The sequence below is a fragment of the Cornus florida genome, unplaced genomic scaffold (genome assembly GCF_030987335.1).
Source record: "Cornus florida cultivar Cherokee Brave unplaced genomic scaffold, ASM3098733v1 CherokeeBrave_3.0.0_Hap2_Chr06, whole genome shotgun sequence".
Classification (NCBI taxonomy): Eukaryota; Viridiplantae; Streptophyta; class Magnoliopsida; order Cornales; family Cornaceae; genus Cornus; species Cornus florida.
The window spans coordinates 98,179,656-98,197,302 of record NW_026775576.1 but is presented as its reverse complement, the minus strand read 5'-3'; the positions used below and the strand labels follow the sequence as shown (position 1 = coordinate 98,197,302).

General features: G+C 34.1%; 2 protein-coding genes and 3 non-coding genes across 8 annotated transcripts; 3 read left to right on the top strand and 2 right to left on the bottom strand.

Moving 5' to 3' along the window:
* Positions 1 to 60: 60 nt before the first annotated feature.
* On the bottom strand, positions 61 to 4,189 carry LOC132313234 (fructokinase-like 1, chloroplastic). 4 transcript variants are annotated; one of them, XR_009483402.1, is made up of 5 exons: positions 3,778 to 4,189; positions 2,372 to 3,691; positions 722 to 1,472; positions 345 to 447; positions 61 to 249 (listed from the first exon to the last, which is right to left on the bottom strand). XR_009483402.1 is itself a non-coding variant. In XM_059811920.1 (3 exons), exons 2-3 carry the CDS (start codon positions 3,206 to 3,208, stop codon positions 780 to 782), a joined length of 1,530 nt encoding a protein of 509 aa, XP_059667903.1. In that variant the 5' UTR covers positions 3,209 to 3,681; positions 3,778 to 4,189; the 3' UTR covers positions 510 to 779. The 4 variants fall into 4 exon arrangements, 1 of the variants encoding a protein (XP_059667903.1); XR_009483400.1 differs by having other exon boundaries at positions 2,372 to 3,681; XR_009483401.1 differs by having other exon boundaries at positions 2,372 to 4,189.
* Positions 4,190 to 5,153: 964 nt separating this feature from the next.
* LOC132315530 (small nucleolar RNA snoR27) lies at positions 5,154 to 5,244 on the top strand. Its single transcript, XR_009483713.1, has one exon. It is a non-coding gene; the product is annotated as a small nucleolar RNA snoR27 (small nucleolar RNA).
* A 312-nt stretch (positions 5,245 to 5,556) lies between these two features.
* Positions 5,557 to 5,647, top strand: LOC132315529 (small nucleolar RNA snoR26). The gene has a single exon (XR_009483712.1). It is a non-coding gene; the product is annotated as a small nucleolar RNA snoR26 (small nucleolar RNA).
* A 380-nt stretch (positions 5,648 to 6,027) lies between these two features.
* Positions 6,028 to 6,123, top strand: LOC132315531 (small nucleolar RNA snoR27). Its single transcript, XR_009483714.1, has one exon. It is a non-coding gene; the product is annotated as a small nucleolar RNA snoR27 (small nucleolar RNA).
* Positions 6,124 to 9,688: 3,565 nt separating this feature from the next.
* LOC132313231 (L-type lectin-domain containing receptor kinase VIII.2-like) lies at positions 9,689 to 11,190 on the bottom strand. The gene has a single exon (XM_059811918.1). The coding sequence runs from the start codon at positions 10,955 to 10,957 to the stop codon at positions 9,896 to 9,898; it is 1,062 nt and encodes a 353-aa protein (XP_059667901.1). The 5' UTR covers positions 10,958 to 11,190; the 3' UTR covers positions 9,689 to 9,895.
* Between the last annotated feature and the right edge of the window lie 6,457 nt (positions 11,191 to 17,647).

Here is a 17,647-nt window from a genome sequence, read left to right as displayed (position 1 = left end):
GGACCTCATATAAGTACTTGTCATTTGGTAGTCCACTTTTACAGGAAAACAACACCATGCTTTAAGGATGACAACCATGAAATGATAAAGAGGCGAAAATTAGGCCACAGAAATTATTAGCCATAAGAATCACAGTGGTGATAATGGACAAGAAATTAAAGATGTAACAACATGGCATGTAAAAGCCAGGGAAATCCATCATAAACCAACATTGAGTGCAGACCATTAGACATGCTTCATGATGGACTTCTGCAAATAGTTAGACAAGTTATAAGCATCAAGAAAGGTTGAGTAGACTAATCTCAATTGTGGGTGTGTGTGAAGTCATTTGAGAGAGAACATACCTAATATACACATGGAGAAAAAAACATCTAAAGGTACCCAAAAAAAAGGATCATTTTTAGCTCCATGCAAAGTCCTTCCAACTTTTGGATGCTTCACAAACTCCTGGCAACAAGAAAATAATAATCAATCTGTGGGATCTGTACATTGAGATATACTCGTTAAGATAGAGATAAATTGTGCCTCGATTTCAAGAAGAATAATATACAATTCACCTAAAAATGCACATCTTATCAATCAACACCAAAAAGTGACATGAATTGAAGTTTAAAACTAACAAGGTAGGCCAGTGTACAGTTTGTGTCTTTCCCTAACCATAAGCCCTTACTCACCTTCATCAAAGACACTTATAAAAACATTGGGAGGACATATAACATACCTGCTCCTGAACAGGATTACCATGTCATGTACTAAGACTTGGCCATGCATACCAAGGTCTACCACATTGAAGGCACATAAACCTGTTCTTTCAGATTCTGGGTGGCGCTCTCTGTAGGAAAACCTCTCACTGCACCTATTGTCCACTGTGATATAATCCCAGCTGCAATTGCAAAACGAAGTTGCCTCTCCAAAGTATCTTGATTATCATACATATCAGGCTGAGTGGTCAGCTTTCTCATGATACCTGCCACAACAGCATCCCCAGAGCCAGTCCTATCACAGGTGAATGGAGTTATGAGCACATCTTCAGTTCCCACCGCCACTCCATCAAAAGAAGGGGCGTAGTAATGAATCCGCAGCGTCCCATCTGTCACGAATAAAAACTTTAGCTTATCATGCCACAATGGGGAGATTTCTTCACGGGTGTAATGATAGTAATCTCGCCGGTGCTTGGTCTGCTCATAATCCTGAGCATAGTATTGAGGCCTATAATTCCTCCTCCTCTCGTAATGCTCTTCATCTAGAAGAAATTCTAGCTCTTGCTTTGTCACCTCAATGATGTCTGCTTGTTCCCAGGCTGGCTTGATCGATTCCCATGTCTCATCACGTGATTTCCATAAAGGCAAGGGCAGATTCAAATCAAAAAATATAAGGCCGCCAAACTTTTTCGACCATGCAATTGCTTTAAAAAGGGTAGATTGCATAGAAGAAGATGTTAGAACTTCTGAATTGAAATGGAACATTCTGGCCTGCAAAAGTTAAACAAAGAAAAACTACACATTTAATTAACAAACTTAAATCACCTGATTTATATCTCAAAATTTTCATTCTTTTGCAAGCACACCATCTACTTTCACCATCTTAAAAAAACAAATGTTCATTGCTGAATAAACTAAGAAATCATTTGCAAGAATAGTACTAGCATAAATTTGATCATGAGTAAATATGAATTGTTTCTCTTACAACTGATACAATGAGAATCTCCATATGCCTAAAGCTTAAATTTTCAGAATCAAGGCACAACAGGGTAGTCTTTTGAGCACTATCTTTCTATAGAAACGGTTTGCAAATGAATAATTGGAAATTTCTTCATAGAAACTACCCATAAAGAATGATTTGAACCCCTCAATGAAAAACTACACATTTAATTAACAATCTTAACTCACCTGATTTATATCTCAAAATTTTCATTCTTTTGCAAGCACACCATCTACTTTCACCATCTTAAACAAACAAATCTTCGTTGCTGAATAAATTAAGAAATCATTTGCAAGACCAGTTCATGTATAAATTTGATCATGAGTAAATATGTTTTGCTTCTCTTACAACTTGATGCAATGAGAATCTCCATATGCCTAAAGCTAAAATTTTCAGAATCAAGGCACAACAGGGTTAGTCTTTTGAGCACCATCTTTCTATAAAAACGGCTTGCAAATGAATAATTGGAAATTTCTTCATCGAAACTAACCATAAAGAATGATTTTGAACCCCTCAGTATGAATTTGGGTAGGTCATAACTTCTACAGTCGCAATGCTCAATCAACAATTAATGTACATATCAAGAACATTTGGATTAAAAACTGCTACAAGCCTACAAGTATATTAGCCACAAGTTATATATATCATTGAGTAATGAATTGTGCATTACCTCTTTAAGCACAGCAAGGTTCAATTCAGAACTAAGTAAAGAATCTTCAGCTGATTCTTTAGCCATCTCCACCCTCATCTTGCCCTCATCAAACTTGATCTTCATATAAGCACAACTCGTCTTCACATTCTTATCAAACTTCACTGCCCGAGTCTGCACTCTCTCTTTATTCATCATCAAAACCAACTCTTCCCCAAACTGATCATTCCCAACCTTCCCCATAAACGCCGCCCGGCCACCAAGCCTCACATGTGATATCGCGACGTTCGAAGGGGGCCCACCGGGCGCTCTCACGAACTCCGGCGGGTTCCACTGCAGCATCTTCCAATGAGAGTACATGTCAGGATGCATTTGCTCTTCGGACACACGCACAGTGGGCACAAACTCCTTTTGTACAGCTCCGAAGCAGCATATCAATGGCGGGTCTTCGTACGGAAAATCAATCCCATCATCATAGTCCTCTTCGTCAGCTATCAAATTTGCTAAATCTTTTAGGGTTTCTTTTGGGTTGGTGGCTTCAATTGAGCTATTCTGAATCTGTGTTTTGGGTGAACGTTTTCGCTTTGTCGTTGTTTCTGTTGAAGATGATGATGGGACGGTGCTCTTTTTGCGACCTCGGCGAGTGGGTTTTGGGGGATCATCAACTTCTTCTGGAGAGTTGTTAATGTCGCCATGGATGGATGATTTTGGTGGCTTTGTTTTGTGAAATTTGGGTGTGGGAATGAACCAGTTGGTTGTAATTTTGAATTGGGTTTGTGAGTTTGGGGATGAAGAGAGAGAGTGTTGAAGGTGGGGATGAGGAAGAGGTGACTGAAGTAACAGCTGAAATGTTGCCATGGCTAAATGTTAGGGTTTATCCATATCCATATGTCCCCGTTATATCTAGAATTTTGTTTTGAACTCTTGGGTCGGGTTGTGGTTGATGTATCGGGCTCAGTATGGGTTGTGTAACGGGTTGATGGTAGGGCTGCAAGTTGGGTTGGCCCAACCCAACCTCAACCCGAATCGGGTTGGGCTAACCCGAATTACACCCAACATGGGTTGTAGTCATAACCCGAACTGAATTTTTTCGGGCGGGTTGGGTTGGGTCAGGTTGACGGGTTATGATTTTTTTTTTTTTTTATTATTTTTTTTGGGGAAATTTATATATATTATATATATATGTATATTATATATTTTTTGTTATATTATTATTAATATATATATATATATATATATTTAGGGCAAATCGTTTCAGCCTTACCAATCGCCGCCTCCATCTCTCTTCACGTTCTCAACTCCGAACTTGCCTTCTCTCTCTCTCTCTGCAACTGCAAAGTACTAAATCTACAAGAATCAGAATTTCAAAACCTATATATTTCAGTTTATCTATCTGTTGCAATAATCAAAAGTTCAAAACCTATTACCTATATCAAAACCCAAATCGGCATATCATTTCAGATTGTTCAAAAAATCAAAACCCATATCTTTCAGTTTCCATCGCCCGCTGTTCCAGTTCGGGTTCGCCGTTCGCAAGCTTCAGCCGCTGTCTCTCAACTCTCAAGCTTCGCCCATGGACGGCGGCAGAGAGAGAAAGAGAAAGAAAAAGAAGAGAGAGAAAGAAAGAAAGGAGAAAAAAAAAAAAAATTAAGCCCCTCTCAACTCGCAAGCTTCGCCCCCTCTCAACTCGCAAGCTTCGCCCATGAATGGCCGCAGAGAGAGAAACAGAAAGAAGAGAGAGGATGATGAGAGAGAGAGTTAGCGAAGAGAAGAGAAGGATGATGAGAGAGAGTGTTAGCGAAGGATGAGGAGAGAGAAAGTTAGGGTTTGTTATATGTGTTTATCGTGGATTTTTTTTTTGTTTAAAATTTTTTTTTTTTTATGAAAGGTTTAATTTGGGTTCTCGGGTTGGGTTCGGGCACCCGAACCCAACCCAAACCGAATAACCCAAACCGAATAAGGTTGGGTTTTGAAAAAATCCAACCCGACTTAAACCCGAATTGTGAATTTATATGTCCAAATTTTAAAATTTATGGGCTGAACTCGGGTTGGGCTGGGCTAGCCCGCCCAAGTTGCACCCCTAGTTGATGGGGACGATTTCGAAATCCAAACAAAAACGACTTTGTGGGTTGGATTAAGTTTTATTATTTGGGCTAATGGGGAGTGTTTGTTTTTGTCTAGGCCCATATGGGCCTCGGTCTTCATCACCGTTTTTTATTTATAAGCTCGGTTTTCTCCATCCTTTCATTCAACTCTTGTAGTAGCGCCGCCTACCGTCGTCGTCTCAATTCTAGGGTTTAAGTTCTCAAATCAGATCGGTCATTATTGTGATTCGTTGTAGACTCGGTTTTTACTTCTAACACTAGTTAATTATATGATTATTTCATTCGTCCTCTGTGTATATGCTTTCATATACCATTGTTTTGTGATTTTTATAGTCCTATTTTATATCTGCTAATCTTTTTTTCTTTACAACTTAGCGTATAAGATGTTATTTTTTAATTGCTTTAGTTATGTGATTGTTATAGTCCTATTATATACTACATATGAAAGGAAATATATTGGTCATAGAAAATATGGTTTTTGGGTACCGAGACTGAACCCTATATCTTGTAAAATTTGGAACCCTTTTTCTTATTCATCCTAGCTTCCTTTGTTATCCATGTGATCTGATTTCTAGTGGAGAAACTTGAGAGGGAAAAAATTATGCTTTTTTAATTATTTTGGAACCCTTTTTGTTTACTATTATTTTTATAAAAAAAATTCTTTAGCTTGCTTACTGTTCCTCTTGTTCTTTTCGGGTATTGGATCCATGATGTTTTGAAAAAACTGCGTTATCTATCTGTAATTTCCTCAAAAGGATTGAAGATAGTCATACAATTCTGAGATTCAGTTACTCCCCGCATATGCTTGAGTTTTTTGTTGGTATTTTTTATTTATTTTTTTATATCCTTGCAGTTAATCCTTTATGCCCCTTTGTGAAACTATGTAAAGGTTTTCTTATCATAAGACAAATTTTACGTACAATATGATTGTTTTGACTATATATATGTTCACTCGACACAAGTGTTTCAGCTCTTAGGTTGTGAATTGTCATCATTCTTCTATAATCCGATTAGGATCCTTCAGTATGGATGCAATCACATATAGATATTTTTTCCCTTTTTTTTACTGATTTTTTGCTTAATGAGGTCTAAGGGTTTTAATGAGCATCAATGATGATTTTCTTTCTTTGTTATCCTTGCACTTTGATGGCCAGTGAAGAAAATTACGGGGAATATTTTGTCTGAGATGCTCTTTGTTTTTGTTTTTTTTTTGTTTTTTTGTTTTTTTTTTCAGGTATTTACTTTTTTTTGCCTTAAGTTTAACTTTATTGTTGTTAATTTCACACATATTCATCATTGTGTGAAATCTAATATACTTGTTATCTTGCCTTCCTCTCGTGGGGATGAGACTCTCTTTCCCTCTCCATTCTTTCCTTAAAAGAGGAGTGCTAGCGGCTACCACTCTTAATTTTTTTATTATGTATGTTCAATCTGATTATTTAGAACAATAATTTTATTTAGAATCATAATTTGTTCATGCTTTTGAAATATGTAATTGGTTCAAAAAATCTTGGACTGTTGTGATTAGTTGAAATCTTCTTGGACAATCATAATAGTTTCTGTTGTGCTTGGGTTTGATCAATGATGTTAGTAAAAAAAACTGCGTTATCTATCTGTAACTCCCTACAAGGGATTGAAGATAATGATTGTAAATTACTGAGATCCAAAAGTTTCCTACTGCAAATATATATATATTTTTGTTAGAATTGTTCTCCCAATTTCATGTTTTGGGTTCCTCTTGTAATTTCTTCTAGTTCTCCTTACTCTCTTCCCATTTTATCCTTTTTTTTTTTTTTTTTTTTTTGTGTGCGCGCGCGCGCGCAAGTCAGATGCATATCCCAACAATTGCCTCCTGTTTACACAATCTTGATAGACATTTGCCATTTTTTCTTATCTAGATGGTGCATAAGATAAATGCATAAGCTTTTTCCCCCCTTTTATTTGTTTTGTTTTTTTATTTGTTTTGGTGTTGCCTTTTTCACCAACCGCATCGGGATGTCTTCTACAAACCTTAGTTTGCATTAGTGGAATTGTGCTAAATCATTTTTTGATAAGAGTGATTGTAAATGTCAATTCTTGTTCTGTCCTCTCGCCCTTCCATTGCAATAATTTGGCCGATGTATAATGATAATGTCTTCTGGGCAAAGTTACTCTAGCTCTTGAATTTACCATTTTGGATACTTTTATTATTATTGTTCTTGGAATATTGGTGCATTAGATGTTAGAAGAGTCCATGAGTAAACATTCTACCCATAACAAGAATTTACATTCCCTTGAAAATATGTCATCCCATTGTGGTGTCAAACCTAGAATCTGAACCAAACACTACCTCAATTTGGTTGAAAAAAAATGGAAAGAAAGGAAATAGAGATATATTTTTTTTGTTTGAATAAAATCTTGGGAAAAAGGGAATGGAAGGATTTGGAAAGAAATTAAAATTTGATGGGTTGGTTTTGTTATTGGGCTCTGCTAGTTTTCCAAAGTTGCAAGATATTCAAATTTCACTCGTACTATGTAAAGTGTGCAAAAAAGGTCTTTGGTATATATATAAAAATACATTATAGAGTATGTGCTGGTCATGTGATCTCTCTACCTTTTGTGTGTTTTTAACATTGTCCCTCGATCTGATCAAAAAGCTATATTAGTAAAAAAGACTCACTATAATCACTAACCAAGAAACTTTTGTCCAATGTGGCCGATGCCAAATTGTCCAAGCAAGCTTCTTCAAACTCTGCTCAAAAATCCCAACTTGCCATGAGGATTTCGGCTTTACTCACCCAATAAAATCTTTATTCCATCCCGTTTTCTCACACATTCAATTTTGAAATTTCATATAAAAAAAACTCTAATCTTCCTCCTTAAAGAATTTTATGCCCAAATACGATCTGAATTTGGTTTCGGGTTGTGTTGCGGGGTAAGGTCACCTCCTCCCATATTCTAAACCCTAGTAGGTTTTTATTAATGGAAATTATTTCAACCCAAATAAACTAAATGGTCTTCCAAAATTGCTATAAACGGTGCAATTTTGATCCGTTCAGAAAATAATTAAAATATGGATTGAAACATAAAATCCAATAATCAATTAACTAAATAAATTGAATATAAATTATTCTTGATTTGGGGTGAAATGACATTTAAGGCCTGCATTTGTTGGTTTTAAGCCCCTGGCACCCTTGTGGCTCATTTGTCACCTAAGTATGGCCTAAACTTTGACAGATCAATAGTGTTTTTTTTTTTTTTTTTTTTTTGTGAAAACGATACATTAAGAAAAAATCACTAATTTTAGCTCGTGGGCTTTTGAAGGTTTTCTGAAAACCTTCAAAAGAGTGAAACAATTTGTAGAAGGAAATTCGTTATCAGCAATTCATAGATATGACGTTTAATCCACCATGGTTATTGCTTGAAAACTAAGATCTAATGAATGTCCATTGCTTGAAAACTAAGATCTAATGAATGTCCAAAGAGGAGAACCAATGACAATGTTAATTTTGCCGTACTTAGTCCTAATCTATCATAATACACTACATGAATAGCCTCCAGCACCACCTCTTACTCCTCTCTCTCTCTCTCTCTGTCTAAATCAATTACCGCCGGATTTCATCACAATTGTCTAAATCCCCCACGGCCGTGCGACGAAATTGACGATGGCCTAGAGTTTCAATTGCAGCTTTAATTGCAACTTAGTATCGATTCTGGTGTAAACTATGGATCGAACGTTCAAAACCCACCAACATTCTCTCGTCATTGTCCATGTTATGTCGATTTTAGATGTTTTCATGAAGGAAGGGGCAAAGTAGGTATCAGTTCGGCCTAGGCTTTGATTTTATTGATTTTAATCGATAGTGTGGGTCTCTGTAGAGAGAGGAAGCTTGATGAACAGAGACAAGGAGTATGGTTTCGTTCTATTAACCCCCAAACAGAGTTTTTGGTTTGGTTCCTCGTGATTTTTGTTTGGGTTGAAGGAATAATTCAAAACTATGCCATTTCTAGTTAGTCTAGGTAAGTCCAACTTTTTGGTATTTTTTATTATATTTCTTATCAAAAAAATGGAAAGGCATTTTAGACTTTATATTTGAGAAGGTGGAATTTGAACATAAGGGGGTAATGCAACTTTTTCAAACTTTTATTTTTTTGACAAATTAGGCAATGGGCACTCAAATACAGTCATTATTAAAATAAAAATAAAAATTTGTAAGGCAATAAAAGGTGAGGTTCTCATTTTAATGAAACTTTTTAATATCAAATTTGTGCTTATATTTTATAACAGGCAAAATCAAAACTAAACATGAATTTTATTAAAATAGTTCACTTTCTTTTCTTTCTCCAATTAATCAACCAAACACATCACCATTCTCTTTCCTTTCTTTTCCCTTATCCTTTCTTTTCTTTTTCATCATACCAAACATAAATTTTTAACTTTCTAATTAAAAGTCTAAAATGATAGCAAGGAAATTAATAAAAAAAAATCAAAAATTAAAAATTATATCATAAAATATAGATAACCATGTCCAGCAGGATTTTAGTGGCATCATTTTATATTTTCTTCCAAATTCTTATTTCAATTATAATACAACTAAACCTGTCCCAAAACGAGGTAAGATGCAATTGTCATCCATAGTCTAACTTTCAAAAAAATTAATAAGGAAATTTTCCAACAATATAGCCCCTTTATCCTGCTTCCACCCACATTTTTTACAGCCAAGCAAATGGTTATGTATGACAGCATGAGTTTCTGCAGAATCTAGTTTGAGTATTAAGTAAGTAGTCACTTGTCTAGCATAGATCATCTAGAACTGGATGGTGGTATTTAACTCAATCAAGAAATGAATCCTTGCTTCTTATTCAACGATCAAACATCAGAATAACAAAAAATGTTGCAAATATTAAAAATTCTTAAAATTGCTTAAACTGGTACAAGCTGTGATAAACATACACAACTTACCCCAAACACTAGAAGAACAGAATGTAGAAATAAAATAAATCATTACTGGAACAGGGAGAGAAAGGGCAACATCAATATTGACTGTATAACTTCATTCATGCTTTGTTAGTATAAAAAATCAAAAAGAGGTATTGTGCAAGGACATGGGACTACAAAACATAACAGAAAAGAATTTGAGACATTAAACAGCATCGTATTAGGGTTAACCATGTTATTATATGCGAACTCTAATAATCAACTCACCCAAACAAAATTACCTACTAAAATAAAAAGGAATGGCCTTGCAGTAAATGTCTAAACAATAAGAGTGCTGATACTCCATTTTTCCAATTTGATGCTGCATCTTAATGATCAGAACATTGGACAATATTTAGTAAAACTACATTTTGATGATTGATCATCAAATTACAGCAACAAAATAAAACAACAACATTCAAGAAGGGGAGAAAGAAGATGAATTTACAACACAAAACATTCAACTAAACCAAAGTCAAACACCTACTTCTTACCATCTTCCATGGGTTTATCCACTACTACTTTGAACTTCTTGTAATCACATTCCACAGGGTGCATAACAAACTCCTCCGGCACCACCGGACGCCTATTCCCAAATGTGGTCCACGCCAACAATACTAGAAATGCCCCCAATGCTCCGCACCCAGTGCCGAAAATCAGGGCACCAAGAACTCGCTGAACACAATCACTCCTCTTAGGAACTCTCAGAGCTTTCGTGTTCTCGGAAAAAGCCTTGGGATCCAATGGTTGAGAATGCATCCAAGAGGGAACTTGCCTTAGCTTGAAGCTCCACGAAAGCACAATACATTTTTGTGAAGAATTTGCATTTGATGAGCTTAACCCCACAATCACCTCCTCTTCTCTCCAGATTTGTGACAAATCGAATGGACACCAAAGCAGTGGTTTCTCTGGCCTAATCTCACCTAATTTACTCAACCTCACCTCTAATCGCTTCGAACCCACCTCATAATCAATCCAAGCTTGCAATTTCTCACCACTGTTGAGTACCAAATTGATAGAAGACACATTGGCCACTTTCACTGATACAAGACTACCGATATCAATCCCAACATGATTGCTATTCAAATCACCATACTTATCGTCCCTCGATGTATCAAATTCAACAGTAAAAACCCTTATTTTCCTCTCAACCAACAACCCAAATGAGCTACCATCGAATACATTCAAAGGAAACCCAATTGGAAACATCACAAAAGCTAAACCATCACCATTTTCCGGCGAAATCGAAAACGAGAAATAACTCGAAAAAGACACCATTCTCTTTGGGTTTCCTTCCCCCAGCTTGATGGGTTTCTTGTAAATGAGTCGCCCGGCGCTTGAACTCGACGACCCAGTGAGTTGTACGGACGAACCACCATTATCGATCTTGGCATCACCGTATAGAGCGAGTTGGGACTCAAAGTTCGAATCTTTATCGAAATTCTTGAAAGAAAAGGACGAATTTGGGTATGCGGACAGGGTTTTGAAGTAGAGAAAGAGTAAAGAAAGGGCTGTCAAGTACCTGGAAGGGGAAAAAGCCGCCATAGTCGATCCGGGTTTGAGCTGAGATTCTGGGACTGTGCTTTGTGTATTGCTACTTTCTCTCTCTAGGGTTTGTTGGATGAACCCAATTACTCCACTTGGGTATTTGTGTTTTATATTTCTAGGGTTTGAGAACACAACCAGTGAAGAGAAATGGGTGGTGGTCGGTAAGCTTGGAGGTTGTGAAAATTAAATACCTTTTACTCTTTTCTGCAACACACTGATTCACTTTCTGTGAGTGTTTGCTGACTGGGGGAATATGGTATAAGGTTCTTTACGTTTATGCCCTTGTGTTTTGCTTGATTTTGCAGGAAAGACAGACCATTGGTAATGCTCGTTTCACATTTATGACCTTTCATGCTTATCTAGTCATCTTGCAATTCTTGTTTGTACTTTTTGTCCACTTAAGATAATTTTAATGATCAAAATAATTATTTTTTGTGGTGGTAAGCAACGAAAATACACATCACACTTAACAAATTAGAGATGATGGGTATATATATCATTTTTAATTTGGTAATAAAAAAATTTGTGTCTATTTTTTGTTAATTCACATCAGTTAAGATGATTTACATACTCACTGGACCTAAGTATTATTTCCATTAATTATTAAACCTATGCCAATATTATATATATATATATATATACACACACACTATGTATATTGGATCGTATAATTATTAAATATATATATACACACACTATGTACATTGGATCATATAATTACTATTATTCGACGTAAGTTCATATTTGGAGATTTGTTTAATTAAAATGAAATTTTCTATTTGGTAAGTATTTATATATGAACATCAGCTGGTGATTTAATTGGTAGAGTTTTTATAACAGGTGTGCACGATGTTAAAAAAAAAAAAAGTATTAACAGGTACTGTAATAGTCCTCATCCTATTCATACACAATATTGTGAATAGTTCTTAAGAGAACTCCCATCTTGTTACTAGTTTAGAGTATATTGTACAGAGTTTTCAAGAGATCTCCCATCTTGTTACTAGTCTAGAGTAATCAGGCTTAACTTACCTAGACACAATATTGTATAAATATCCCAGAAGATCACCTAATCTCCGTACCACTCCAAATCTAAAGAGATCACTCATCTCGATACTATTCTAAAGTAAAGTAAGTTTAACTTTAAAAATTTTAAGAGTTTAAAACCAATTTTAAAATACATTGTGTCATAAAATAATGTTTAATATACATATAATACTTAAAAATGATCAAACGATAAATTATCAACTACAAAATTTGAACTCCTCACCTCTCGTTTGAGAGGAAAAATTTATACCATTGACACAAGGGTCATGTAGGGACTTCTTAACATAAATGTAACATGGATGTATATTTGGATTTACACACACATGGTGGCTAGCATTTAAAATTGAAAGGGGAAGGACAAGTGCATCATGGATACACTCGCTCTGAGAGGTCTCTCTCTCTCGTCTTTTTGGTCGCAGTATGAAAAACACAAGAAGTATTATTATTGTGGGAGCAAATAGAATGGAGATTCCCTTGGAGACCACTGTCTATCTAACTCGCGCAGTGGGCTTCGACACACCCACTTCCTATTTTTATCCGATATTATTAATCACATTTATGTTGTGCATTGTGCCTTCCTTACCATTTGTTTTCAGTAAAAAGCTAATGTGCGCACGCCTTTTCTTTTTATTTTTTACGGAGTATTTATTTTATCAAAATGTGCGCATGCTTTTCTCCTCTCGTTTTATACAACAGATTAATATATACACACACATACCAATATTAGTATACTGATAATTTACACCAAAGTTTATCCGTAATTACTAAACTCAATTTCAAAATAACAAAATTATTATTTTCAAAATTTTAAATTATTTTATTTTTCATATTTAATATTATACTGTATAATGATGGTGACAGCTAGACAAGTAGAGGTTGGAATTGGATGAGGACGATACACAGATCATATTTAACGAACCTTCGCTTTGGCGAATTTGTTTTTATTAGAGGAGGAATAGTTTGTGTCTCACTCGCGTGTACATTGGACCATGCAAGTGCAGCTTTTGATGTTGACTTTTGAGACTCATCCAACGGATACAAACCATGAAAAAAAATACACAAAATTAGACAAGTACGATTTACCAGTTGGGTGTGATGTGGGGTCCGCACTGGTGGTGTGCCTTTACAGTTGTCCAATCAACCATCAAAGCAAAGTAGTGCATATATCGTGATATAGTGGGGTCCATGCAGAATATCCTTGGGGGTTGGTGTTGTTACTTGTGTGTATAGTAAATGCCATTAACTCCCAATATGATATGAAGAAAAAATAAAATAAAAAATTGTTGTGGCAATTCAAATCATCAATGATTCGTTTTATGACTACTGTCAAACTTGAATTTTAATTTGATTGATTGTTTAATTTTACAAGTTAAGTTAGAGCTTAAAGGCTATGTTTGGTACAGTGCTCGATCTTTGAGGTTACGTTTGGTACAATGTTAGAGTTCAAAGGCTATGTTTGGTACAGTGCTCAATCTTTGAGGTTACATTTGGTACAATGCCAAAAAAAAAAGAAAAAAAGAAAAAGGAATGACACATTAATTAGGAGAACAAAAGAAAAGAAAGGAAAGGAAAGAAGAAGAAAAAACATTGTTAACCATTCATTGTGTTTGGTTCATTGGTAATAATCATGTTTGGAGAAAGAAAAAAAAGAAAACTATTTAAATAAATTTGCTCTTAAATTTGCTCTTATACCCTTTTTTGTAAATTTTGTCTTTTCATAAAACTAATGGCAAATTCAATATTAATAAAGTTTCATTAAAAATATTAACCTTTTATTTTATTTCCTTTCATTTTCTCCCATTTTTTTTTAAAGAATTACGAAACCAAAACTTCATGCTTAATTTGTATCCTTTCAAACCCCTCAATTTCCTTTATTTTCCTTTAAAAAACAATACCAAACACATGGTTTAATTTGCCTCCATTACCTTTCTTTACCTTTCTTTTCCTTTCTTTCACTTCCTTTAACCTCCAACCAAACTGGGTGAAGTGTTGAAAAAAACACAAACACATTCATCCTTACAATATTCAAAAAATCATGCAACTTGCCCCTTCACAGTAAGGTTGACTACTTAAAAATAAATAAAAACTCAAAAATGTCCCTAATAAATTTTTAGACTTAATGATATTTTATTTATTTTAGTCTACAAATTGACAAAATGTCCTATTTGCTCAATTTGAAAAGTGTATATTTTTTTAACATTGAAGGGTATTTGCACATTCTGTATATAATATAGGAATATATATATATATATATATATATATATATATTTTCACTTTACCCTTAACAAAATGAAGCTCAAGCTTCAACAAATTAAGATCTAAACTCTAACTCTAACTGTTAGTGAAGAACTCCAATCATATGTAATTGTTCATAGGAAGCTTTTACTCTTACTCTCTGTTTTTTTTTTAAAAGAATAAAAAGAAAAGTTGTTTGTCTTTCCTATTGCACTTTTGATGTTGTTATTGCTAAAGGAAGGACGCAGTTTGATGGAGGAAAACACTTTCTTTGCCCTCCACTTTGAGCAGAAAATAATGTACAAAATCTATTTACCCCTCTTTTTCATTTTTCTCATCCTCCCTTTCCATCAAACACACTCGTAGAACAATTAAAGTCATTCAACTCAGAGACCAAAGCACATTCTCTCATGCATTGAGAATGGTTGAATAAATATTAGTTTGCCATTCATGTTAGCTAGCACACAACTCAATAAATGAGAATTCACCATGCATGGACCACATGTGAACATACAAATCCAAATAATAGGACCACTAGTCCGCTACATAGCTGGAACATGTGTTTCAATATACTACAATTTAATGAATAAAAGCAAGAAGATGATGCTCCCCAATATATTCCCATCTCTGCACCCTCTCTTCTTTACGTAAAGTTTATTTTAAGGACATTTATGACTACATAATCACTCTCTCTAGGCTTTCAAATTATAAAGAAGCGGACTTCCTTATATTTATTGTATCATACCAATCAAAGATGTTCGGTCAAAATATAATATTCTGATTAACTCCTCGACTTAAGTAGCATTACTCATTAACTAATTTGATTTATGAGAAGATGAGCCGATTCTCAGGGGATATATTTAATTTGGGAGAAAGATATAAGCATTCACATTTTTCATTTCTTCATATCGGATAGAAACTTGTGAGGAAGTTGTGAACAGAGTGAAATTAGAATTGTAATTAAGGTATTAATTAACTTTTCATCAATGTGTTTGAATATTCTTTAGTTGGACGGAGGCCTAAATGATTGGGAAAAAAGAAAAATGTCAGTATGTGTCACATGCAACCTAATTAGGAACATGCAAATCCACTCTAGATCAATTTAATTGGTTCATACAATTGTTACTGTGAAGCATGTGAGCAAATTAAGAAAAACCTTCTTGGACAGTTTTAAAACCTAAGAATGCAAATCAAAACTCACCCACTCATGATAAATTGACCGGGAGTCAAGTATTGCATGGCAGTGGCTGTATCTCTGTAATTACTAATGGAATTGTCATGACAATGAAATTAGAATAAAAAGGAATGGAAATTAAGAACATCGATAGATGGAGAAATTGTATGAGAAGATTGAAAATATATAAAAACACAAGTTACACCAGTCCCTTTGTCTTTTTCCACAATGTATTCGACGAATAAATGATTAAGAAAATTATATCATTAAAACGGAATTTAAATTTATAATTTAAATGAATTTTGATTCCGTGGTGAAATATTCCGAAGCTAAAAGTCTCTTTTCTTGTAGTGTCTTTTCTTTTTTCATTTCATTTATATTGTTTGTTTGGGTTTGTAATCAAGGACGGAAGGAGTTAAGGACCGGGGGCAAGTGCCCCCTGAATTTTTTTCTTCTCTTATATATATATATATATATATTTTATAATAATATATATATTTTGTTATGAAAAGATGGAAAGTGTCCCCTTAATTTTTTTTCTTCATATTATTCTATCTATATTTCTTATTTTTTCTCCTAAATTGTTTGCTTAATGTTTATATTCGGTATTTGTAAATTAATTTCATCTCTAAACATTGACTTATATGCATGTACATTGTATTGTAAATATATATTATGGTGTACAATACTACAATGTGCCCATTTCTAGTTCCGTCCGTATTTGTGATTAATGGAAGTTGAAAGGCGGTCCGGATGATGCTTCTCTACAAACACAAGTCAATGTGGCTTTTTCCATAATATTAAGTCGAGGTATGTCAAGCCATCTGCATGGTTAGAATATTCTAGACTTTTCTACATTTAGTATATAGTTTGTAGAGTAATGTTGCATTGTATAGAAATATCTTAAATATTATTTGGAGCATTTTAAAACTCAATTCTAGAATAAGTTGGATAGATCAATGTAAAACTCTTATGCCTTATAGAGGTCATTCCAACAGGTCCTTATTCTAGAAATAAAATATATTTGTAATTTAAAAACAAATGAGTTATTATTGTTATTATTTTTTTTACTAAATATGAAATTTAGAAGTAAAAAATTATTTGAGAGTAGCCTTATCTTTGTGTGTAGTCTAAAAAACATATTGTTGTATATTTATGTGTAATTTTATATTTGTAACATATGTTATATTATAGTTTATTAATATTATAATATGTGTATAAAGAATAGTATATATTTAGTTTATGGTTGAGTTCCATTCCAATGTACGAATAATCGGAATTGGAATCGTAAATTAACGATTCCAATTAACGATTCCTCATTTTGAAAACAAAAACAAAACCAAAGTTTAAAAGAACCGAACTAAAACGATACAATTCTTACCTGTTTCATGATTCCAACGATTTTTTGAGCACTCCTACTAAGAGAAAGTTTGAATCTTATTAGCCAATGGGTGCTTTACAAAGGTAGAAGTTGAGTGAAATTCGTGTGAATGCCAGAACATTAATTGATTTCAACCATCTGATCCATTATCCATGAATGTGTTGAAGGATGTTGAGCAATTGATTTCATGTAAGGCTTTAAATTGATTTTGGCATTTGGCAATGGGCTTCTATATGGAATATTATAGGGTAGCTCATGAATTGAGCTAATGGGCCTTTAGTAAAAAAAAATCAGGCTTGAAAATGGGCCTTGTTGGCTTTTAGATGTCCAAAGATCTCCGATTCTCAATTAGGGTACTAATATACTTTGCCATTACTATTACTATATATATATATTTAAGAGAAAAAGAGCCTATTATTAAGGGGGTGGCAAGCCAAAATTACCCTATGTTATGCATAAAGAGTTTATAACATTTTATACGTTTTAAAAAATTTCTAAAATTTAATTTTGAAGTAAATAAGGACTTAAATGCTGAAAATATTAAAGTGTCCCTCTATAACTAATATAAAAATAAGTAAAAACTAATTAAATATGAAATGACTAAATTCTCCCTTTTTTTTTGGAATTTCTTCTTCATCACTATTGTCGATAATGGAACAATAACGATGACTTGATATGTCAGGTGTTAGTTGAGTGTGTGTGTGTATATATATATATATAAGAGATATGAGTGTTTTTGAAATTTTATATCTTAATAGTGACTTTATGCCCTTCTTTATTTATTTTTTCAAACTTAACGAACTCATTTATTCAAACTTATAAGAGTGTTAATTGCCCAAAATGTAAATATTAG